The sequence below is a fragment of the Lacerta agilis genome, chromosome 16 (genome assembly GCF_009819535.1).
Source record: "Lacerta agilis isolate rLacAgi1 chromosome 16, rLacAgi1.pri, whole genome shotgun sequence".
Taxonomy (NCBI): domain Eukaryota; kingdom Metazoa; phylum Chordata; class Lepidosauria; order Squamata; family Lacertidae; genus Lacerta; species Lacerta agilis.
This window is the reverse complement of record NC_046327.1, coordinates 6,229,752-6,253,511: the sequence shown is the minus strand read 5'-3', so window position 1 is coordinate 6,253,511 and position 23,760 is coordinate 6,229,752. Positions and strand designations below refer to the sequence as shown.

The 23,760-nt window shown below is 46.4% G+C and overlaps 1 protein-coding gene across 4 annotated transcripts in view; it reads right to left on the bottom strand.

The window, feature by feature from the left end:
* MUSK (muscle associated receptor tyrosine kinase) overlaps positions 1-23,760 on the bottom strand; it is a 59,501-nt gene that overhangs the window by 22,229 nt on the left and 13,512 nt on the right. For 2 of the 4 annotated variants that reach the window (XM_033173454.1, XM_033173455.1), the window contains 4 exons: positions 20,648-20,772; positions 8,391-8,550; positions 7,289-7,295; positions 1,268-1,531 (listed from right to left, as the gene is read on the bottom strand). In XM_033173454.1, coding sequence (XP_033029345.1) covers positions 1,268-1,531; positions 7,289-7,295; positions 8,391-8,550; positions 20,648-20,772 — 556 coding nt within the window. Of the gene's footprint in view, positions 1-1,258; positions 1,532-7,288; positions 7,296-8,390; positions 8,551-20,647; positions 20,773-23,760 lie in introns of those variants that run through there. The other 2 variants (XM_033173456.1, XM_033173457.1) reach the window with 2 other exon arrangements.

Below are 23,760 nucleotides of genomic sequence, written 5' to 3'. Positions count from 1 at the left end.
TTTTCACTTTTAGCCTCTTATTTTTTTTGTTACTGGCATAGTAGCTGCATTCAGATCTCATAAAACATAACTTGCTGTGTCAGGAACATGACTAAGTGAGCGAGCTCCCCTTCTCCTTCCTCTTCTTTCCATGCAGCCACAAGGAAGAATTTGGAAGCTTTTGCTTTCATTTTTCTAACTTTTAAATTTTTTCATAAATTTGTCCAAACCCACTAACTTGCAGGTAACCTTAACTACGGCTTGTTTTTTAAAAAGCCAATTTTCAAACCATGGAATTCCTCTCTCCATTTCCTATTCTACAGTATCTGTCTTGTCTCACTTCAGGTTTTAAGTAGGCATCTTGTTGATTTTTCATTGTTCTACAAGGCCTGGTACACAGTTTAGGTTCTTTAAGAAATATCAGATGACAACGATCAAGATTATCTGGGCATTATTATTATTATTATTATTATTATTATTATTATTATTAAAATTAAAGTAAAAATCCTTCTTTGGAACACAAAATCCCATGTAACAATGGTCAATCCAAAAGCACTCCTTACATATACTACAGATTTTATCCTGACAAAAAGTTATAACAGCTTAGTATAGAGAAACGATAAGAATACGTTAAGTGATGTATACAAAGTCTTCATCTTTTGTCTGCATTACTGAGACTGTGGAACACAGGCAGAAAGAAGTAGCTTCTGTCCTCTGCAATTTAGACTCTAAATTCTTCTGCTTTGGGTATTCTCAAAAGCTTTGCAACTGCTTTTTTCTCTGTGGGTGGGAAGGCAGAGGGGTAACTTACCTGTTTCTATATTGTCACTGTTTCATCATGAAAATCGATAAAATATACAGTCGTACCTTGGATCTCAAACGCCTTGGCTCCTTAACAAATCGGCTCCCAAACAATTGAAACCTAGAAGTGAGTGTTCTGGTTTTTGAATGATTTTTGGGAGCTGATAGGGCTTCCACGGATTCCGATTGGCTGCAGGAGCATCCTTCAGCCAATCAGAAGCCACGTTTTGCTTTCCAAACATTTCGGAAGTCAAACTGACTTCCGGAACGGATTCCGTCCGACTTCCAAGGTATGCCTGTATTGGGGGGAAATATAATAGGAATTTCAAAATATAATTTGGAATGTAATTCCAAAACCATATCCAAAATACGACATAGTTCTTTGTATTTCTCCATGTGTACCCTACCCTATCCTGCAGGATGTGGTGAAATTGTGAGGGGGGGCAGGATGAGGATCAGGTTTGTTTGTTTTGCTCACTTGTGTTACCTGCAAACAGGTTTTGGAGCAGCTCCGATCCTGGAGGGATTGCACTCCTGGAAGATGTAATGGCACAGCAGGGACTCAGCAGCTGGTCGGCAAAAAGGACTCACTGTTTTCAACTCAGCCCAGGCTGTGCGGACAAGCAGTTCTTGGGTCTCCTCTGGGTCTCCATAGGAGGCGTTGAAGAAAACAAAGGCATCCTTTGCCAACAGAGCGCTACACACCTCTCCTCGGTATGTGCTGCAGTAGCCTGTATCACCCTTGTAGAGTCTGATGTGGGGGGAAGAGAAAAACACACACATGGGGATTTCTGAGTGTTGACAAATTGTGCAGACAAATCTGCAGACTATACCATCAGCACACTGAGGTCCAGCGCCGAGGGCCTTCTGGCGGTTCCCTCACTGCGAGAAGCCAAGTTACAGGGAACCAGGCAGAGGGCCTTCTCGGTAGTGGCACCCGCCCTGTAGAACGCCCTCCCACCAGATGTCAAAGAGAACAACAACTACCAGACTTTTAGAAGACATCTGAAGGCAGCCCTGTTTAGGGAAGCTTTTAATGTTTGATGGATTACTGTATTTTAATATTTTGTTGGAAGCCGCCCAGAGTGGCTGGGGAAGCCCAGCCAGATGGGCGGGGGTATAAATAATAAATTATTATTATTATTATTATTATTATTATTATTGTTACAGGAACCAGAAGTAGGTGTGGTCTTACCTGGGAACATGATCCCAAAGATCACTCTCCATTTTGCCTCATCTTTTGAACAAGCAGGATGCTCTCTCTCTCAGCTTGCAGCTGAGAGGAGCAGAGGTGAAGCCTGTTCCCCTATGGAAACAGCTTCACCACATGTAAATATATTTATCTAAGCTTATCTGCCTCTTTGAGCCTGTACTGTAACTCATGGATGACTGTAAGTAAACTCTTTTATATCTTATAATCAGTACTGTGTTGTGTCTTTACTTTTAAGAGGGAAGAAGGGGAATATACCAGGAATATATATTTCTTATAGAGGCTCTAGCAAGCCTATGCAACCGTTTTCTGCTGTGTTTTAAAAGGGAATGTAGCTCTGCTAAGTTTGGAGCTTGCTCACACAAGCTGGGATGATATATATAAAATAATATATATTCATCCACACTCCTATACATTCCCACATTGTAGAGCTGGAAGGGTCTATGACAGGCATTGCCAAACTCGGCCCTCCAGCTGTTTTGAGACTACAATTCCCATCATCCCTGACCACTGGTCCTGTTAGCTGATGATGGGAGTTGTAGTCCCAAAACAGCTGGAGGGCCAAGTTTGGCCATGCCTGGTCTATGAGGTTCATCTAGTTCAACCCCCTGCGATGCAGGAATCTTTTGCCCAATGTGGGGCTCGAACCCTCATATTAAGAGTCTCACGCTCTACCAACTGAGCCATAGTGAAGGCTCAGAAGGTCGCTAGCCTCCCTCACGAATTCACCTCTATGTGTGTCGCCACAACATCTCCATCCCTGCCGGCTCCATCCCTTGACTTTTGAGCAAGGGATGCTTTCTGCTGCCAATCACACGACAATGGAACAGGATAGGTTCCCCTTTCAGAGCTTCTGCCCGACACAAAATAAAGGTCGGAGGGTATTGTGAAGCAATGGTGGATGCATAGGGCGGTTAACTTGACGCTGTGCTGGTTTGTGGCTGCCAAGGGGCTATAACAAGCCATAGCAACTTCTCTGTAACCGCATGCCTGTTCTCACTCGAACAGAGTCCCTGCCAGAGATGGGAGAGTCTCAAGCTTGCAGCCTTGCAGAGACAGCTTCTCCCTCGTCTTACAGAGCTCTTGTGCCTGCAAAACCTGCTTCATTCGTTTCAGTGCAAAGGAAGTACCGGGTAAATCACCATAAGAAATTATTTGCATGAGGTTCTGGATATTGACATGTGGCCTAAGTTTTAGAATAATAGCTACATGACTTGCTGTTAAATGCTGTATCATCATAAACAAAGCTTTGTTTAACCTGTTTAATTTTAGATGTACGTGAAAATACTAAGAATTCCAAGTTAGCTCTTTGTGGTTTTATAGACTAAGCATAAAGGTGTTTGGTCTCCTTGAGTATTCAGTACTGCACGCCGGTCGTCTCCAGCGAACTACAGTCGTACCTTGGTTGTCGAACGCCTTGGTACTCATACGTTTCAGATCCCGAACAACCGAAACCCGGAAGTGAGTGTTCCGGTTTTCGAATGTTAGCCGAACATCCGACAGGGCTTCCACAGCTTCCAATTGGCTGCAGGAGCTTCATGCAGCCAATCAGAAGCCGGCACTTTGGTTTCCGAACGTTTTGGAAATCGAACAGACTTCCGGAACGGATTCTGTTTGACTTCCAAGCTACGACTGTACTTCATGAGCTACTGCTCCATACTTTTATCAGCTAATTGCGTGTTGATTTGGCCATCAATCTCATCTATCTTGCAAAGGCACTGTGTACTTCAGGCATGCAGAAGTGGTTTGTTTGTTTTTTGGTAAAAGAAATCAAGTGCCTCTTAAATATTAATTCATTTGACAAAAGGCATGAAGCACACTTCTCCATATCAGTCAGTCGAGGCTTCTCACAGTGTGGGATAGAATCAGAGAGTCAAAGTTGGAAGGTATCTCCAAGGGTCATCGAGTCCAAGCCCCTGCAATGCAGAAATCTCAGCAAAAGCATCCAGGACGGACAGCCATCCAACCTCTGCTTAAAAATCTTCAAGGAAGGACAGTCCACAAGCTCCAGAGGAAGTCCGTTCCACTGTCAAACAGCTCTTACTATCAGGACAGTGATTTTGGGAGTGGGCGGGGCCAGCACAGGTAAGCCCCTTCCACTCTCTGCATGTTACTTGTATGTGTGAAGGCTAATGGCAGAGGCTGTTTCTAAGGCAAAGGGGAAGCGAAAAGGCATTCTGAAGCCTAGCTGGTTAGAGAGCAAGGGGACGATGAAGATGGAAATTCAAAGATGGGTCTCTTCATTGCCTCGCCAGCTCAACATGAAAGAAGAAGAAGAAGAAGAAGAAGAAGAAGAAGAAGAAGAAGAAGAAGAAGAGTTTGGATTTGATATCCCGCTTTTCACTACCCAAAGGAGTCTCAAAGCGGCTCACATTCTCCTTTCCCTTCCTCCCCCACAACAAACACTCTGTGAGGTGAGTGGGGCTGAGAGACTTCAGAGAAGTGTGACTAGCCCAAGGTCACCCAGCAGCTGCATGTGGAGGAGAGGAGACGCGAACCCGGTTCCCCAGATTACGAGTCTACCACTCTTAACCACTACACCACAGGAGGATCATAGCTAACTGGAAGCATGATTGCTGTTCGTTCTGTGTCATTTTACACAAAGGTCACAGAGTTCAGTTTATATCAGTCCCAAATATTTGGAAATGCCAACGGAGCTATCTGCACCTCCGTTAAAAAACTTCCTTCCCTCGGCTGACATCCATCACCAACTTATTTGCTTGAAGGAAGTGAGCTGCCTGCCATGGACAAGATGACTCAAGGTTTCCCCAACACTCAATATGTGTAAATATGCTTTCCAGCTGTGGGGACACTGATTTCTCTCTCTCTCTCTCTCTCTCTCTCTCTCTCTCTCTCTCTCTCTCTCTCTTTCAGCATTCCATACCAAGGTTGCAACTTTTTCCCTTGACTCCATTTCTTTTGGGATACTAACAGGGTTGGATAAAAAAAAATTTTGCTCGTGTTTGCAGAAAAGGAAGTGATTAATCACGACAGTAACCTGATAGCAGTGCAATGTCCCCGTGGACATAGCAGACGAGCCAAGATTAATGTTTCTCCTGTGTGTAGCTCAATCTCTTTTCATGAATGATACATGCGCACAAATTCAGTGGTTGCATTCATTGAATTAATTTTACTGACGTTTCTGCCTGGTTTTGAACATTCCTTTTACACTGTAGTACTTTGTTCTGTTATAGAAGTGTGGCTTTATAATAATATTTTTTAAAAAAATCGTTGTGACAATATGTCGCCTAAATTTTAAAAGCCAAGAAGAATGGCGTGCTGGTAAAACAACATGGATCTATTAGATTTGAGTCTTTTCAGAATAAGATCTTTACAACCGTCCTAAATATTCTTAAGAGCATGTCTTGAGTTTTATTTAAGGCCTCAAATCAGCATATTTCAGGCAGAACAAAGAGTGTACTTAACAGTTTTTCAACCGTTGGTTTATGTAACTGAAAATTCCTGAAGACATGCTCCCAAATGTTTGTTTAACGGAACAGATCCAATCATGTTCAGATAAACAAATTACATGGTTTCGGAAGATTAGAAAGATGATTCATCCTGAAGGCTTTTCCATGAATTATTTGCCTTTCTTCTATCAGATTTAGGGCAGCAATTACAAAACTGGATTTTTATTTTTATTTTTTAAAGTAAGAGATGCATAATTAGTTTATTTTGGCCAACACTAAGGTTACATCTTAGTCTTTTCTGACATTATCAACCTGAGACTGAAAAATGTGTTTCCCTTTTTTTAGATCCAGTCAGATTCTTCATACAGTTGTTGCTAGGAGATTACAATATTTGCACTGAAAAGAGGCACACAATCAACAACTTTTGCCCTGGTTGTGACTGAAATGTGCTTAGTTATTGTCAAGATTCATATGGTTCGATGAATCTGATGCCATTTCGTTTTGGGTCCCTGTATTGAGAGTAGGTCTGGCAACGTTGGTGTTTTTATTTTTTATGTTTTTCAGATTTTGAATTTGTTCTACTTTGATTCTTACCTCTGCTTTGATGCAGAGCTCTGCAATAGCTTACAGCTAAAAACAAATACATTTGACTCTGGCTTGACTTGTATTCTCCAACAACAGCAATGGGTTGCTATAACAATTAAAACATATTAGCTTGAAACCAAAGGGAACCTAATCCCTTCCAGTTACAGGTGGGTAGCCGTGTTGGTCTGCCATAGTTGAAACAAAATAGAAAATTCTTTCCAGTAGCACCTTAGAGACCAACTGAGTTTGTTCTTGGTATGAGCTTTCGTGTGCATGCACGCTTCTTCAGTTACACACGGAAGCTCATACCAATAACAAACTTAGTTGGTCTCTAAGGTGCTACTGGAAAGAATTTTCTATTTTGTTTCGACTAATCCCTTCCATCGTTCCAAACGCTGTTGGTTTACGAGGCTTAGAAGGAGTTTGCGAAGATAAACAGCAAGGCAATGAGCGAATAGCAGTCGGTAACTTACAATCTCATGCATTTCACCACTTAGTAAGCTTCTCGTTTCCTCCCTTTGCCAAGTGGTGGTGGGAATTTCACCTTTCCGCTCCTCCCTATAGTTCGTGACACCCTAAAACCCTTCACTCCACAGACTGCTGTTAGCAAAAGTGGGGTCAGCGGCGGAGGAAGACTCTCTGGCACCTGGGGCGCACGGCACCCATAGGGATGGGGCACACGGTGCCCTTAGGGAGGGGTGGGGCGGGGCGGGACATGCGGCACCCATGGGGACAGGGTGCGTGGCAGCCATAGGGATGGGGCACACCGCGGGGCCTCAGCTGCCCTGCAGCTGGTGGGAAGGCAGAGGGCAGACAGAGTGGAGCCTGTGGGCACCCGAGACACTTAGCTTGGGTGTGCTGCAGGGCCAGTGGTGAGTGCCGCCCGCCATTTTGTCTCCCCCCTCAGTGGGGACACCCGGGGCGGGCCGCACCTACCGCACCCCCCTTGCTACGCCCCTGAGTGGGGGTAACTCACAATGGGATGGTTTCACATCAGGCATTTCAGATGTTGCTTTTAATAGCAGCCACACATCGCCCAAAAACATCAAATGCGTAGAGCATTCCTGGCATCACCAGGGAGCGGAACATGTCTGAAATCCTCGTGAGCTAATGCCCGTCAACGGAGACAACTCTGTGCTAGAGGAACCAAAGTTCTGACTCCATGTAAGGCAGCTTCCTCTGTTCCGATATCCTTAATTTCCACCCCAGCAGGAAAATTTCCATGACCTGCTTACCAGGTGGTTCCATGTGCCCTGTTCGTGTCACACAATCTCAGCAAAATCCATTCCCAGGTGACCCTTACCTCCATTCTAATAGCGCAAGCGTGAGGCCCATCCGAAGAAAACAGTTGCGTTGGAGGGAGCGAGAGGAGGAAAGAGAGAAAGAGAGAGGTGAAACGGCCAGTGTTGTTTGTGCTGTACTCAAAATACTGTATATTCTGGCGTATAAGACTACTTTTTAATCCAGGAAAATCTGCTCAAAAGTCGGGGGTCGTCTTATACGCCGGGTGGAGAATCTGCGGTGGAGTATATCTCAAACTCTATATTTTAACTGGAAAAGTTGGGGGTCGTCTTATACACCCAGTCGTCTTATATGCCGGAAAATACGGTAGATTTACATCTTTACACAAATAAATAATAATAATAACTTTTCATTTGTATACCGCCTTTCTATCTTGCGATACTCAAGGCGGTTTACAAGCAGAAGAAACAACAAAATGTACATCTTATAACAATCTAACGCAATACAAAAATGTGATAATAAAACAAAATTTCAAAATAAGCAGGAACGTCTCCGTATTTTTCTTGAAAGGATACTTAATCATTTTCTTTAGTTCTTTGTATATACAAATAATAAATTAATAAATGAAGACCACACACAAGATCAAAGTAATCTCGGCGTTATTTTTGCACCTCGTCCTGCTGCACACATTGTGAGCAGAAGGGTAAATGGGGGACCACAACATTTTCCCTGAACACTTTGGTATTCCATATACTTTTCCTTTGGGACTAACCTGTTCCCGGTTCATGTAAGTAATACTCAAGATGTTCGTGCCTCCCTGAACTATTTTCACATGGCTGTTAGGTGATATTAATATAGAGAGCTTCTCCACAGTCATTTCCTCCTCCTGGATGAGTTTACAGAGTGTCTTGGGACACCGTAACCAGGACGGCAGCAAATATGTCGGAAATTATAGCTGTGCCAACCTCTGAAGTGTAATAATATAGGAAGAAAGAGCCGGGAATGAGCTGCACTCCTAGATCAAATTTATCCTGCTGCAAATTACAAGGAAGCCGAGCCCTTCAACTTTCTATGAGGTCTCTCTCTGTGTGCGAGCGAAACCCCACGCAGAAGTTAAAGGACATTCGGTTCCCCCGCAACTGCCTCTTTCTCCAAAAGCATACCTGATACATTGATAGTGGCCGCGGCTTTCGCTGTGCCGTAAGTCTCGCTGTGCTTGTTCGTAGCTATGCAGGTGAACAAACCCGGCCGGGTGACATACACTTGCAACCTAGAATCGATCACTCGGTCTTTGACGGTTTCTACGATGGATCCTGCTGAGACCTAAAACAAACGGGCAACGATTCAGATGTGTTGCGCGTCGAGGTCCCCAAACCACCCCTCAAATGAAACACACTTCACACAGAAATTTAAGTTTAAGGTTTTTTGGCATAATTTTGGCCACAACTTTATTAAAATACAAAATACGTGAGTGGTTGCTTAGGCATTGGTTAAGACTATCTGTCCCGCTGGGGACAGAAGTGACATCCACCCGCCTGTGGAGTCAGTAAAGGGGGAAACACTTTGGGGAGAGAATGTGCGCCCGTTCTCCCCTAATGCTCCCAGGGGCTCTTGCGTGGGCCCTGGCCCCCAACCAGGGGATACGGACAAGCATGGCGAGCCCCTGGATTCCTTTAACGGAATTCCCCGCGCAGCAGCAGCAGCATTGGAGGGGCAGGCACAGCCAACCCTGCCCCTCCACTAACCAATAATAACCAATGCCTAACCGCCAACCTTACAAGTTGCGACTAATTGCTACGCAGTAGGCGAAAACCAGATGGCACCAGCCAATCAGCCAAATGGAAAAATTCCTACCAGGCCCCTGCCTCAAAAGCAGACGACCCCATGACAGGCATATCAAGGTCATACGCAGAGGCCTAATAATAGGGAGGGGGGCGGGTGATCCGGTGCACGCAGCAAAGAGGTATATCATGCTGCGAGCGAAGCAATATATAGTCACTGGGCTGTCCATCAACAATTGCAACATGGAAATCTCCCCAACTGCACCCAGAGCCGAATCACTGCAGTGGCCATCTATACAATCCCGCCCAGCAACAGAGGGGTGACTTGCTGGCCCCCACCGCAACACGTGCTGTCCATGAAGGAGAACCCGCTTTGGGTAAAAACCACAGGTCCTCAGAATATAAAAGCAAAACAAGTGTAGCTGCTGCAGAATTCAGCGGCCAAGTTGCTTACTGGAGCAAAACGGTTTGGGCATATGACACCAATCCTGGTCAGACTGCACTGGCTACCAACTAGTTTCGGGGCCCAATTCAATGTGCTGGTTTGGACTTATAAAGCCTTAAATGGCTCACGACCACAATACCTCAAGGACCGCCTCTTCCCATATCAACCTACCCAGTCCCTGAGATCATCTTCTGAGGCCCTTCTTTGTGTGCCTCCTCCTTGAGAGGTCCAGAGGGTGGCAACACGAGAGCAGGGCCTTCTCTGCAGTGGCTCCCAGTTTGTGGAAGGCTCTCCCCATGGAAGTTTGCCTGGCGCCTTCATCACACACCTTTAGGCACCAGGCAAAAACGTTCCTTTTTAACCAGGCCTTTAGTTGACCGCTCAACATCCTACACCCTTTTAAAGGTAGCTCTTTTTGGGGGGAGGAGTTATCGGATTATTTTTGTTTTTGATGTTATATATTGTGATTTTTATTGTGAACCGTCCTGAGACCTCCAGCTATAGGGCAGCATATAAACCGAATGAATGAATGAATGAATGAATGAATGAATGAATGAATGAATGTTGGGCCAACACAACATGAACGAATAAAACTAGGAATGAAAGGTAGATCTAGGTGACATTTAAGGCACACTTATACCACTTCAACAGTCATGGCTCCCTCTCCCTGCAAAGAATCCTGGGAGCTGCCATCTGTTTAAGGGTGCTGACCTTGCAGAGCTACAGTTCCCAGCACCCTTAACAATCTACAATTCCCAGGATTGTGCATGGCTGTTAAAGTGGATGGGACCCTCATGCAACAAATGCAGTGAGAGATAAAACAGAATTAAGCCTAAATTAAGCTACCTTTGAAGGTGACCCGGAAACTACAACTAATCCAGAATGTGGCTGCTAGACTGGTGACTGGGAGTGGCCGCCGAGACCATATAACACTGGTCCTGAAAGACCTACATTGGCTCCCAGTACATTTCCAAGCACAATTCAAAGTATTGGTGCTGACCTTTAAAGCCCTAAACGGCCTCGGCCCAGTAGACTTGAAGGAGCGTCTCGACCCCCATCATTCAGCCCGGACACTGAGGTCCAGCTCCAAGGGCCTTCTGGCAGTTCCCTCCCTGCGAGAAATGAGGTTACAGGGAACCAGGCAGAGGGCCTTCTTGGTGGTGGCACCCGCCCTGTGGAACGCCCTCCCATCAGATGTCAAGGAAATAGACAACTATCTGACTTTTGGATGACACCTGAAGGCAGCCCTGTTTAGGGAAGTTTTTAAAGTTTGATGCTTTATTGTATTTTTAATATTTTGTTGAAAGCAGTGCAGAGTGGCTGGGGAAACCCAACCAGATGGGCAGGGTGCAAATAATTTTTTTTTTTAAAGAAACTTAATAAGGACCTGGGATAGCTTAGTCAATAGGGCACAAGACTCTTAATCTCAAGGTTGTGGGTTTGAGTCCCATGTTGGGTAAAAGATCCCTGCATTGCTGGGGGTCAGACTAGATGAGTCTCGTGGTCCCTTCAATATGTAGCACGGTAGATTACGACTGTTTTTAATTATAAATAACCAACCTGCTTGCAAAGGGGGGACATGGACTGTGAGGTTAGGGCCAATGATTTAATCCTGTAATATTAGTACATTAATGTGGCTCTCTTGCCTAGGAAACGAATAAGGGAGAAAGTGTTGAAGAGCCAGTGATTTAACGCTGATATTTTATACCCTCCTCTGATTCACACCAGCAATTAGAGCCACTTGTTCGCTTTCATTAGGAGCACATAATCCCTACATTAATAGGCATGCTTATGCAAATACTGAGAGCAAGCCAGAAGTTGGTCTGGTGAAAAAGTGCCGGTGTCAGTTAATCCACAGGGTGTCAGGTTTCCTGTTTCTGTCTAAATATTCCATTGATCAAAATATTTAACCAGGTCGTTCTTTTCATCAGAAATCACTTCTCTGGATTTAGTGTGCAGAAGCAATTTCCTCAAGGGCATGAACCCAGTTCTGATTGAGTCCATCGAGGTGCTGTAATGTCAGAGGCGAATGCACCAGATTTAATAAAGTCCCAGGTTTAAACTGTTTTTCCTTATTTGCCATAGGATAAAGGCAGATTTCCCTGCCTTCAAGGAGGAGGTCAAAGACACACTTTCAGCGAGACATGTTGTCAGACTGCATTTCTTAGTGCACAAAGTATTCCTCTTATGTGTAAAGATCCTTCCTATGCTTTCCTATTCTGATTAATCCTAGAAGCTACTAGAAGGTTCTCTGTGTGAGAGAAGCAGAGGCAGAAGGGTTTAAGGGTTGTTTGGGTTATACATTCAGAGAAGCTGAGTACAGCTGCTTTGAATTAGTTTTCTCCCAATTAAGGTCATGGTGACTATCAAACTGCTAGGTCAGCGGTTCGAATCCCCACGACGGGGTGAGCTCCCGTTGTTCGGTCCCAGCTTCTGCCAACCTAGCAGTTTGAAAGCACGTCAAAGTGCAAGTAGATAAGTAGGTACCGCTCTGGCGGGAAGGTAAACGGCGTTTCTGTGCGCTGCTCTGAAGCGGCTTAGTCATGCTGGCCACATGACCTGGAAGCTGTCTGCAGACAAACGCCGGCTCCCTTGGCCTGTAAAGCGAGATGAGCGCTGCAACCCCAGATTCGGACATGACTGGACCTGATGGTCAGGGGTCTCTTTGTTGTTGTTGTTGTTGTTGTTGTTCAGTCGTTCAGTTGTGTCCGACTCTTCGTGACCCCATGGACCAGAGCACGCCAGGCACGCCTATCCTTCACTGCCTCTCGCAGTTTGGCCAAACTCATGTTAGTAGCCTCGAGAACACTGTCCAACCATCTCATCCTCTGTCATCCCCTTCTCCTTGTGCCCTCCATCTTTCCCAACATCAGGGTCTTTTCTAGGGAGTCTTCTCTTCTCATGAGGTGGCCAAAGTACTGGAGCCTCAACTTCAGGATCTGTCCTTCTAGTGAGTACTCAGGGCTGATTTCTTTGAGAATGGATAGGTTTGATCTTCTTGCAGTCCATGGGACTCTCAAGAGTCTCCTCCAGCACCATAATTCAAAAGCATCAATTCTTCGGCGATCAGCCTTCTTGATGGTCCAGCTCTCTCTTCCATACATTAGGTAAAGGGGTCCCTTTACCTTTACCTTTAAACTACATTTGCCTTCAGCAAAAGTAAAGCTCTGCTGAATGAAGTACTGTTGCCTCTGGTCTATTTTTGGGAACTCTGCTGAACTCTGCAACGCGTTTAAGGTTTTCCTCCACACACTGTCAACCCTCCCTGCTGTTTCCCAATGCTATAATAAGGGAATTTCCCGCAAAAAAAGGAAAAGGTTGACAGTTATGAATTGACAACATATGACAATGTGGACCAGATCCAGATTTACAGAATCATAGAGTTGGAAGGAACACCAAGGTTCATCTAGTCCAACCCTCTGCAATGCGGAAATCTCAGATAAAGCATCCAGGACAGGTGGCCATCCAACTGCTACTTAAAAACCTTCAAGGAAGGAGAATCCACCACCTCTCGTGGGAAACCATTCCTCTGTCAAACAGCTCTTACTGTCAGAAAGTTCTTCCTGATGTTTAGTCAGAATCTCCTTTCTTGTAACTTGAAGCCATGGGTTCGAGTCCTACCCTCCACAGCAGGAAAAAACAAGCTTGCTCCATCTTCCATGTGATAGCCCTTAAGATATTTAATGTGGCCCCTCAAACTTCCTTTCCCTTCTGCAGGGGCGTAGCAAGGGGGCGGGGGGTGGGCCGCCCCGGATTCCATAATGGAGGGGGTGACAAATTATCAAGGAACAATTTGGGGGGGGGGTGATTTTTGATTTTTTTTTTTTAACTTTACTTTATTTTATCTTTTTAAAAAATGCCTGCTCCGAAGGTCTTATCATACTATACTAGGGATTGTATGAAATTTCATGCATATCAGTTAATATCTTGACCCTCCTCCACCAAAATAGCTGTTTACTTGGCTCCTATGTCATGAAGGTTGAAATTTCAGTTCAGAGAACACTTACTGTTCCCAACCCTAACCCTGCTGGTTGCTGCTGCCCAGGAGGACCCCCCTGCCTGAGTGCCTGAGGGCCCCGTTCCTGCCACTCACCACCTGGCCCAGGGCGGGGCCTGAAAAGGCTACAAAAGGACTGCTGCTGCCTCTGCTTTGCTGCTGGTTGCTGCTGCCCAGGAGGACTCCCCTGCCTGAGTGCCTGAGGGCCCCGTTCCTGCCACTCACCATCTGGCCCAGGGCGGGGCCTGGTAAGGCCATAAAAGGACTGCTGCTGCCTCTGCTTTGCTGCTGGTTGCTGCTGCCCAGGAGGACCCCCCTGCCTGAGTGCCTGAGTGCTGCTGCTGTCCAGCTCTTTTTTAAATGTTTTTTTTCTTTTTTCTTTTTTTTCTTAAATGTTTTAAAATGTTTCTATTATTATTATTATTATTTCTTTTCATCTTTTTAAGTTTTCTTGTTGTGGGGGTGGGATAGATGTTTAGTGGGGTTTTGAGTTTTGTATAATTTTGGTTACTTGTAATTTTTATAGTTTTTGGTTTGTATTGTTGTGTTTTGTTTTCTGTTTTTATATAGGTTTAATTTTGTTCTTAAGGGGTGGGGTCAGGGCTGCCTGGGAGGGGGTCCCGGCCAACAAAATGGCTGGGGCAGGTTCCACAGGGTGGGATGCACTGGGACAACCGATCTCAGTGATCACGGGCAGGAGGAGGAGTTACGCTAAGACCAGACCATGTCATTGCCGAGGAGGCAGGTTTAGTCGTTGTCTGAGGACTATTCCTGCCTCCGGGTCTGGTCCTGACCGGACGGATACTGGATTCAGCAAGGGATACCCACATGACCTGAAGATGCTGCTGTGCAATGCCAGGTCAATGTTGAATAAAACCACTGCCATCCACGACTTGATTGTGGATGGTGGACTTGACCTGGCATGTGTAACAGAGACTTGGTTGGATGAAGCGGATGGGCCTGTCCTTGCCGCTGCTTGTCCACCAGGTTTCTCTTACGCACAGCAACCCAGGCCATCTGGGCGGGGAGGGGGGGTTGCAGTGATTTTTAGGAAGTCATTAGTTTGCACCAGGCGTCCTATTGGGAAGACCCAGTTCTCTGAGTGCATGTTCTGGAAGTTGGGCAATAGGGGCAGTACAGGATTCCTTTTGGTGTACCGACCTCCCCGCTGCACCAAGGATTCCCTGCCCGAGCTGCTTCAGGTCGTGGCGGATGTTCTCCTGGAGTCACCTAGTTTGGTCGTCCTAGGGGATTTTAACATCCATGCCGACACGACCTTACAAGGGGCCGCTCGGGACTTCGTGGAAAGCATGGCCTCCATGGGGCTGTCCCTGAATAAGTCTGGTCCAACTCATAGCCGAGGACATGCCTTAGACCTGGTATTCACCTCTATGGATGTTGGTGATCTGACATTAAAAAAAAGTGAAACTAAAGAAGTGCCATGGTCAGATCACTTCCTGGTACAACTGGACTTCTCCGCAACCCTTCCCATCTGCAGGGAGGTGGGACCAATTCGGATGGTCCGCCCCCGCCACTTAATGGATCCAAATGGTTTCCAGAGAGTGGTAGGGGATACTTTATCCCATGTTGATGGCCTTTCAGCCGATTCCCTGGTGGCCCGCTGGAATGTGGAGCTAACCAGGGCTATTGACTGTTTGGCTCCGAAGCGCCCTCTCCGGTTGCATGGAGCCCGGACAGCCCCGTGGTTTTCCCCGGAGCTGAGGGCGATGAAACAATCGTTGAGATGGCTAGAGCGCCGGTGGCAGAAAACCCATTCTGAATCCGACCGAACACAGGTTAGAGCTCAACGTCGAGCCTACCAAGTGGCGATAGCGACGGCGAAGAAGACTTTCTTCACCGCCTCTATTGCATCTGCGGAAAATAGCAGCAGGAGACTCTTTCAGGTGGTTCGGAATCTATCGGAGCCACCTTCGTCATCGGGGCCTGGTAGGGACCCCAAGATCTCCTGCAATGCGTTTGCAAAGTTTTTTGCAGATAAAATCGCTCAGATTCGGAAAGAGATAGACTCCACCGTGGGAGCAGGGCCAGGGCGGGAGAGTGCCAGAGTCCTGTCTAGTCCAGTTGCGTGGGATCAATTTCAGTCTGTTACCTCCGAGGATGTGGACAGGCTGCTTGGACGAGTGAAACCAACCACCTGTCTCCTTGATCCTTGCCCATCCTGGCTTATAAAAGCTAGCCGGGAGGGGCTGGGCGATGGGCTGCGCGGGGTGGTGAATGCTTCCCTCTGTGAGGGAGCCTTCCCAGCCCCGCTGAAAGAGGCGGTCATTAAACCGCTTCTTAAAAAAACATCTTTAGACCCGGCCAATATGGCCAACTATCGCCCAGTCTCAAATCTACCATTCTTGGGCAAGGTGATTGAGAGGGTGGTTGCTGAACAACTCCAGGCACGCCTGGAAGAAGCGGACCATTTGGATCCCTTCCAATCGGGATTCAGGCCTCACCATGGGACTGAAACCGCCTTGGTCGCGCTGGTCGATGATCTCCGGCGGGCTAGGGACAAAGGTGAGAGCTGTTTCCTAGTTCTGCTGGATCTCTCAGCGGCCTTTGACACCATCGACCATAACATCCTTCTAGACCGGCTAGAGGGGTTGGGAGCTGGAGGCACTGTTATACAGTGGTTCCGCTCCTTCCTCCTGGGCCGTGTTCAGAAAGTGGTGGTGGGGGATGAGTGTTCAGACCCCTGGGCTCTCACTTGTGGGGTGCCTCAGGGTTCTGTCCTCTCCCCCATGCTTTTTAATATCTATATGAAGCCGCTGGGAGAGATCATCAGGGGGTTTGGGCTGGGTGTTCATCAGTATGCGGATGATACCCAGCTCTACCTCTCTTTCAAATCAGAACCAGTGAAGGCCGTGAAGGTCCTGTGTGAGTGCCTGGAGGCGGTTGGAGGATGGATGGCGGCTAACAGATTGAGGTTGAATCCTGACAAGACAGAAGTACTGTTCTTGGGGGACAGGAGGAGGGCAGGTGTGGAGGATTCCCTGGTCCTGAATGGGGTAACTGTGCCCCTGAAGGACCAGGTGCGCAGCCTGGGAGTCATTTTGGACTCACAGCTGTCCATGGAAGCGCAGGTTAATTCTGTATCCAGGGCAGCTGTCTACCAGCTCCACCTGGTACGCAGGCTGAGACCCTACCTGCCCGCGGACTGTCTCACCAAAGTGGTGCATGCTCTGGTTATCTCCCGCTTGGACTACTGCAATGCGCTCTATGTGGGGCTGCCTTTGAAGGTGACCCGGAAACTGCAATTAATCCAAAATGCGGCAGCTAGACTGGTGACTGGGAGTGGCCGCCGAGACCACATAACACCGGTCCTGAGAGATCTGCATTGGCTCCCAGTACGTTTCCGAGCACAATTCAAAGTGTTGGTGCTGACCTTTAAAGCCCTAAACGGCCTCGGTCCTGTATACCTGAAGGAGCGTCTCCACCCCCATCATTCAGCCCGGACACTGAGATCCAGCGCCGAGGGCCTTCTGTCTGTTCCCTCACTGCGAGAAGCAAAACTACAGGGAACCAGGCAGAGGGCCTTCTCGGTAGTGGCGCCCGCCCTGTGGAACGCCCTCCCATCACAGGTCAGGGAAATAAACAACTACCTGACATTCAGAAAAAACCTGAAGGCAGCCCTTTTTAGGGAAGTTTTTAATGTTTGATATTGTTGTATTTGGTTTCTGTTGGAAGCCGCCCAGAGTGGCTGGGGAAATCCAGCCAGATGGGCGGGGTACAAATAATAAATATTATTATTATTATTACTGTGGAAAGCCATCTAATTAGACTTTAATTTGACTTTGAGATGTTTTTAGGAGGGAATTTAATTATTGTTTGATTTTATACCAATGTTATGTATCTGATGTTAACCACCCTGAGCCCGACTTCGGCCAGGGAGGGCGGGATATAAATAAAAGATTATTATTATTATTACTTGTTATTATTCCTTTGTAAGAAAATATGAAATAACGTAAAACCATTTTTGCGGGGGGGGAATCAATGGGGGGGTTGACAATAAATTTTCCGCACCGGGTACCACCTGACCTTCCCATGCCTCGGGGGCGGGGGTGACAATTTTTTTTTGCCCCCGGGTACCAATTTACCTTGCTACACCCCTGCCCTTCTGTTCCTCTTCGTCTTAAAGGGACCCTGTCAAGTCAGGGAAATTTTTGTGTGTGTGGCTTTCCGCCCTGGCTGCAGATTTTGGAAAGGAAATGTGAGAACTCAGAAGGGTGAGTCAGAAGGCTCCGTTCTCAGCCTGGACCACACAGCCAAGGAGACTTTCCTTGCCACGTTCGCTGGTAGAACTCACAGGGGCAGGAATACAACTCGGGGAGAATTGAAAAGAGCTTCGGTTATGGGGGCAAGCTCTGTCGCCAAGCTCCCATTAGATAAAAACAATCCCTTACTGCTTTGGCACAGCTAACTGCAGACCAGCTTGGAAGACAGTTTAGCACTACACTCTGCCATTTGCACCGTGGAAACGAGGAGAAAATAGCTGCAGGAAGCCTCGTGAACATTGCAAGTGGCTGCATTTTTAGTCTGGGCAGCTTTTCAACTTGAAATGTGAGACCCTGGTAAATTATTGCAATTTATTTTGTACAAAAATCCTGCCACTCACTGTCTAGAAATCACTTTTTTATCCTTAAAAATCAAAAATTAAAAAATATATCAATTTAGGAATTAAACTTGAGACAAGACCAAGTATATATTTAGGCTAAAAATTCAGATCCAGTTTTACAGCCATTCCACTGACAAAAAGAGTGCAGAGAGCTGTTGTACTTTGGCGGGAAAGCTGATACTTCCCTATCATGGGTCCCCATGCACTCAGTTCATAGCGTTCCTTCCAGAGAGAGAGAGAGAGAGAGAGAGCAATGCCTTGTAACTGATAACAAAGCTCAACAAAATTAGGGAAGTGCAAGTGGGGCCTGCCACAAAAGGTTGCAGCGCAAAGTGCTCCTGTTCAGAGTTCCAGCCAGCTATGTTCGCTTTCATTCCATTCAATCCCCATCTCGCATTTTCTATTTCCCCACCTCCAATAGACACACGGTATTCTGTGGCCCCTGAGTATATTCTCATGGGGCTTCTTTATGCCCAGTTAGCTTGGCGCTGTGGGTTAAACCGCAGAGCCTAGGGCTTGCCGATCGGAAGGTCGGCGGTTCGAATCCCCGCGACGGGGTGAGCTCCCTGCTCCTGCCAACCTAGCAGTTCGAAAGCACGTCAAAGTGCAAGTAGATAAATAGGTACCACTCCAGCGGGAAGGTAAACGGCATTTCCGTGCACTGCTCTGGTTTGCCAGAAGCGGCTTAGTCATGCTGGCCACATGACCCGGAAGCTGTACACCGGCTCCCTCGGCCAGTAACGCGAGTTGAGCGCCGCAACACCAGAGTCGTCCACGACTGGACCTAATGGTCAGGGGTCCCTTTACCTTTACCCTCAGTGATTTATGTACTTCCGCAATCCTGGGGTGGGGGGGTACCCTGAGCAGGCTGGTCCCTCCCTCTTGTGGGTGGGTGGTACAGTTTCAGCTACAAAATGATCGGCACTTGTGCCTGAGCATTGCTAACAGAGGGCATATCTTTGCATGACCAGTCGCAGACCCTCCTCCCCAGGAGCCAGGCCCAGATAATTATATTCGGGTATTTTTTCTTTTTTTCTTTCCCTCCCCTTCAATTTTAAAGGTGCAGCTTATATTCGGGTGCGGCTCATATCCGTGCCAATACGGTAGCTAACTTGCTGCACAGAGCACATATCTGTGTAAGGATCACATGCTGTACTAGCTGAGCTGGGAGACCCCCTGAGTTAAACCCGTGGGTCCCCCCCACACCTTGCAGTGACTCTTTCTAGACCTTCATTATTATTATTTTGCCTTAGCCTAATAATTCATAACCTCTGATGTCTTGAGGACCGCTTTCTTAGTTCTTGTTTTGAGCGATTCACATATTTTCCTGCATTGCAGCTGCCGCAAATCTCAGCAGTCCTATCCGGCTCGCAGACCCTCCAACCAAGTGTCCCTATTTTCCAGGGACAATCCCAGTTTTACAGAAGCTGTTTTCCGGTTTCTGATTTGATCCCATAATGTCCCGCTTTCCCTTAGGACGTCCCTATTTTCATTGGAGAAACATTGGAGTGCATGGAGTTAGGCAACCCTTGAGCCAAGTTTTTAATGTTCAATATTTTGCTGTGTTTTTATATATGCTGTAAGCTGCCCAGAGTAGCTGGGACAACCCAGACAGATGGGTTGTATTATAGATTCTCATAGGTAGCTGTGTTGGTCTGATGCAGTCGAAATAAATAAATAAAAATGTCCAGTAGCACCTTAGAGACCAACTAAGTTTGTTCTGGGTATAAGCTTTTGTGTGCATGCTTATACCCAGAACAAACTTAGTTGGTCTCTAAGGTGCTTCTGGACATTTTTTTTAATAATTAGTATTATAGTTATTCCAAGTTTTGTGCATGCTTCACATCAACTATTTATGTATCAGTCAAAACTGATACAGGGCTGATAAGTCATTCAGTCTAGCTCCGTCGGAAGGTAGAAAGAGTTGAGTTTTCATTCAGCATCACTATTTACTTTGCACCTTGCCGACAAAGGTCCATATAGTTAAAGCTATGGTTTTCCCAGTAGTAATGTATGGAAGTGAGAGCTGGACCATAAAGAAGACTGATCGCCAAAGAATTGATGCTTTTGAATTATGGTGCTGGAGGAGACTCTTGAGAGTCCCATGGACTGCAAGAAGATCAAACCTATCCATTCTCAAAGAAATCAGCCCTGAGTGCTCACTGGAAGGACAGATCCTGAAGTTGAGGCTCCAGTACTTTGGTCACCTCATGAGAAGAGAAGACTCCCTGGAAAAGACCCTGATGTTGGGAAAGATGGAGGGCACAAGGAGAAGGGGACGACAGAGGATGAGATGGTTGGACAGTGTTCTCGAAGCGACTAGCATGAGTTTGGCCAAACTGTGGGAGGCAGTGGAGGACAGGGGTGCCTGGCGTGCTCTGGTCCATGGGGTCATGAAGAGTCGGACACGACTGAACGACTGAACAACAACATTTACTTTGCAAAAGCCGTTAGCATTTTTTTTGCATGTTTCCTTATTTGCTCCCTGGCCTCCCCGAGGCCCAGCTGACAGAATGTGGCCTCCAGACCTCAGCTGAAGAATCACACATGTTCCCAGCAACTGCAAAGACACTTACGGCTTTTCCGTTTTCAAGCCATGTCACCGTAGGGGTTGGAATGCCTGTTGCTGCACACCGCAGAGTCACCACAGAGCCAAAGCTGACATTGTAGGATTCGGGAGCTTTCAGGATTCGGGCGAAAACTGTACATGGAAGAAGATAAATTTGTGGTCAACCACTGGTCAAAACTTTGGGGATTTCTCTGTTGGAAAGCTCATCAAACAGCTGAAAGTCAAGCTAATCATTGAAGGCAAAAAAACAAGCATAATAATAATAATAATAATAATAATAATAATAATAATAATATGCCACCCATCTGACTACGTTGCCCCAGCCACTGTGGGCAGTTCCCAACAAAATATTAAAACACAATACAACATCAACCATTAAAAACGTCCCTAAACAGGGCTGACTTCAGATGTCTTTAAAAGTTAAACAGTTGCTTATCTCTTTGACATCTGACAGGAGGGCATTCTTCCACAGGGAGGGCGCCAATACCAAGATGTCAGTTTGTTGTACTTTCGCGCATATACATTGGACCCTTTGGTTACGGATTTAATTCATTCCAGGGGTCCGTGCGCACCCCGAAAAATCCGTAACCAGAGGCCTGCTTCTGCGCACACGCGATAGAGTGCTTCTGTGCATGCGCACGAGGCGAAACCCAGAAGAATACACTTCCGGGTTTGCCACGTTCGTACCCTGAAAGTTATGTAACCAGAGTGGTACGTAACTGGAGGGTCCACTGTGTGTGTGTGTGTGTGTTTGTGTTTGTGTGTGTGTGTAAGGGACGCAGGTGGCGCTGTGGTCTAAACCACGGAACCTAGGGCTTGCTAATCAGAAGGTCAGCGGTTCAAATCCCTGCAACAGGGTGAGCTCCTGTTGCTCAGTCGCAGCTCCTGCCAACCTAGCAGTTCGAAAGCACATCTAAGTGCAAGTAGATAAATAGGTACCACTCCAGCGGGAAGGTAAACAGCGTTTCCGTGCGCTGCTCTGGTTCGCCAGAAGTGGCTTAGTCATGCCGGCCACATGACCCAGAAGCTGTCTGTGGACAAACGCTGTCTCCCTCAGCCTATAGTGCGAGATGAGCACGCAACCCCAGAGTCTTCCGCAACTGGCCTTAATGGTCAGGGGTCCCTTTACCCTTTACCTTTATATATTTATCCCCAGTTCTACAGTCCTGTACACAGAATTATGCATACCCTACAAAAGAAATTCCACAACTATCTATCATGCTAAAATAAAGGCTTGTGTCAAAAAGCTGGCTTCTGTTGCATGAATAAAATATACAAATTGCATCCCGATCATGCCTGGATAGCTCAACCGGTGAGAGCCTGGTGCTGATAAGGTTGCAAGTTTGATCTCCATATGGGACAGCTGCGTATTCCTGCATTGCAAGCGGTTGGACTTGATGATCCTCGGGGTCCCTTCCAACTCTATGATTCTATTATTCTTTTTACACCTTACTGCTTGAGCAGGCAAAGAGGGCCGCCAGAAAAGGCCTCAAGGGCCACACGTGGCCCTCGGGATGTGTGTTGGACTGCCCTGATCTGGAGGAACAGAAGTTCCCCTTTCCTGCCTTACAGAATCAAGCCAGGCCTTGTAAATCAAATAGGTTGCAGATTAATTTAGCAGCGGTTGTGGTGGGGAATCACACTGCATGTATTCCACAAGTAGATTATCAGGAGAAACATCTTTAGACACATCCATATGCGGAGACCGAAACAAGATGTACCATATTTTTCGCTCCATAGGGCGCACCGGACCATAGGGCGCACCTCGTTTTTAGAGGAGGAAACAAGAAAAAAAAATATTTTTCTGGTTTTCCTCCTCTAAAAGCCCTGGGGGTTTTTTTTTGGGAGGATCAGCTAAAAGTTTTGCAGCTTTTTTTGCAAAGGGAAAAACCCTGTTTTTTTGAGGATCAGCTCAGCAAACAAACAACCTTCCTCTGCAGCACATTCAACAAAGGAGGGCTGGGCTGAAAGGGAGCCGGGGACTCTTATCTCTCTCCCGATCTCTTGCTGATCAGCTGCTCAGCAGGATCCTTTCAACACCCCCTTTTCTCTTTGTAAAATAAAAGGCATGATCCTCTTTTGGCCCCTGGGCCACCATTCGCTCCATAAGACGCACAGATATTTCCCCTTGCTTTTTAGGACAAAAAAGTGTGTCTTATGGAGCGAAAAATACGGTAAATATTTTTTTGTCTGGCAATCCATGCAATACAATGACTCATTTCTATATTCGCAGCAGCAAATCCCTAAAGGCAAGTGCATGGAAGGATAAGTTGTGTTCAAATTACCTTCCTAAGGAAATGAGGGAGGAAGTTCTTTTCATGCCAGACCTTGTTCTGCGCACGTAAAGGGAGCCTTTAGCCTCATGTATAAAGTTAAAGGTAAGCCAAGCCTGTTGGCTCAGCTGTCGAGAGCATCTGATGACTCAAGTCCAGGAAATTGTACACCATAATAATTGTTTTAAAGATGTCTCAGGACTCCGGGCTTATCCATTCATCCCTTTTGCCCTTCGGTTTCTAGGCACAGGTTTGCAGTCCGAATATTGTTGTTGTTTGTTTGTTTCCTTGTTTGTTTTTCCCCACCCCGTTCCCTAGGAAAACCCATTCTTTAATTCTGTAGCAATTCGGGTTTTGGAGGATTGCTACCATGTTTCTCCTAAAACAAGACACCGTCTTATATATATTTTCCCTCAACAAAACACAGTATGGCTTATTTTCAGGGGATGTCTTATTTTAACCACGTCGCATTGGTATGCTGCATTGCTGCATAGCCACGCCTCTCCAGGCTGTTTTAATGGGAGATGCCGCGTCACTATGGCTTATTTTCAGGGTATGGCTTATTTTCGGGGAACGGCTTATGTTTCGCAAATGAATAGAAATCCTGCTATGGCTTATTTTATGGCTATGTTTTATTTTAGGAGAAACACGGTATGTGCTCTGATTCAGCATTAAAGAGCGGGCTTCCATGGGGAAGTTATTATCATTTAATTTATTTATGACATTTATATACCATTTATATACATTTATATACTTTGGCCACCTCATGAGAAGAGAAGACTCCCTGGAAAAGACCCTGATGTTGGGAAAGATGGAGGGCACAAGGAGAAGGGGATGACAGAGGATG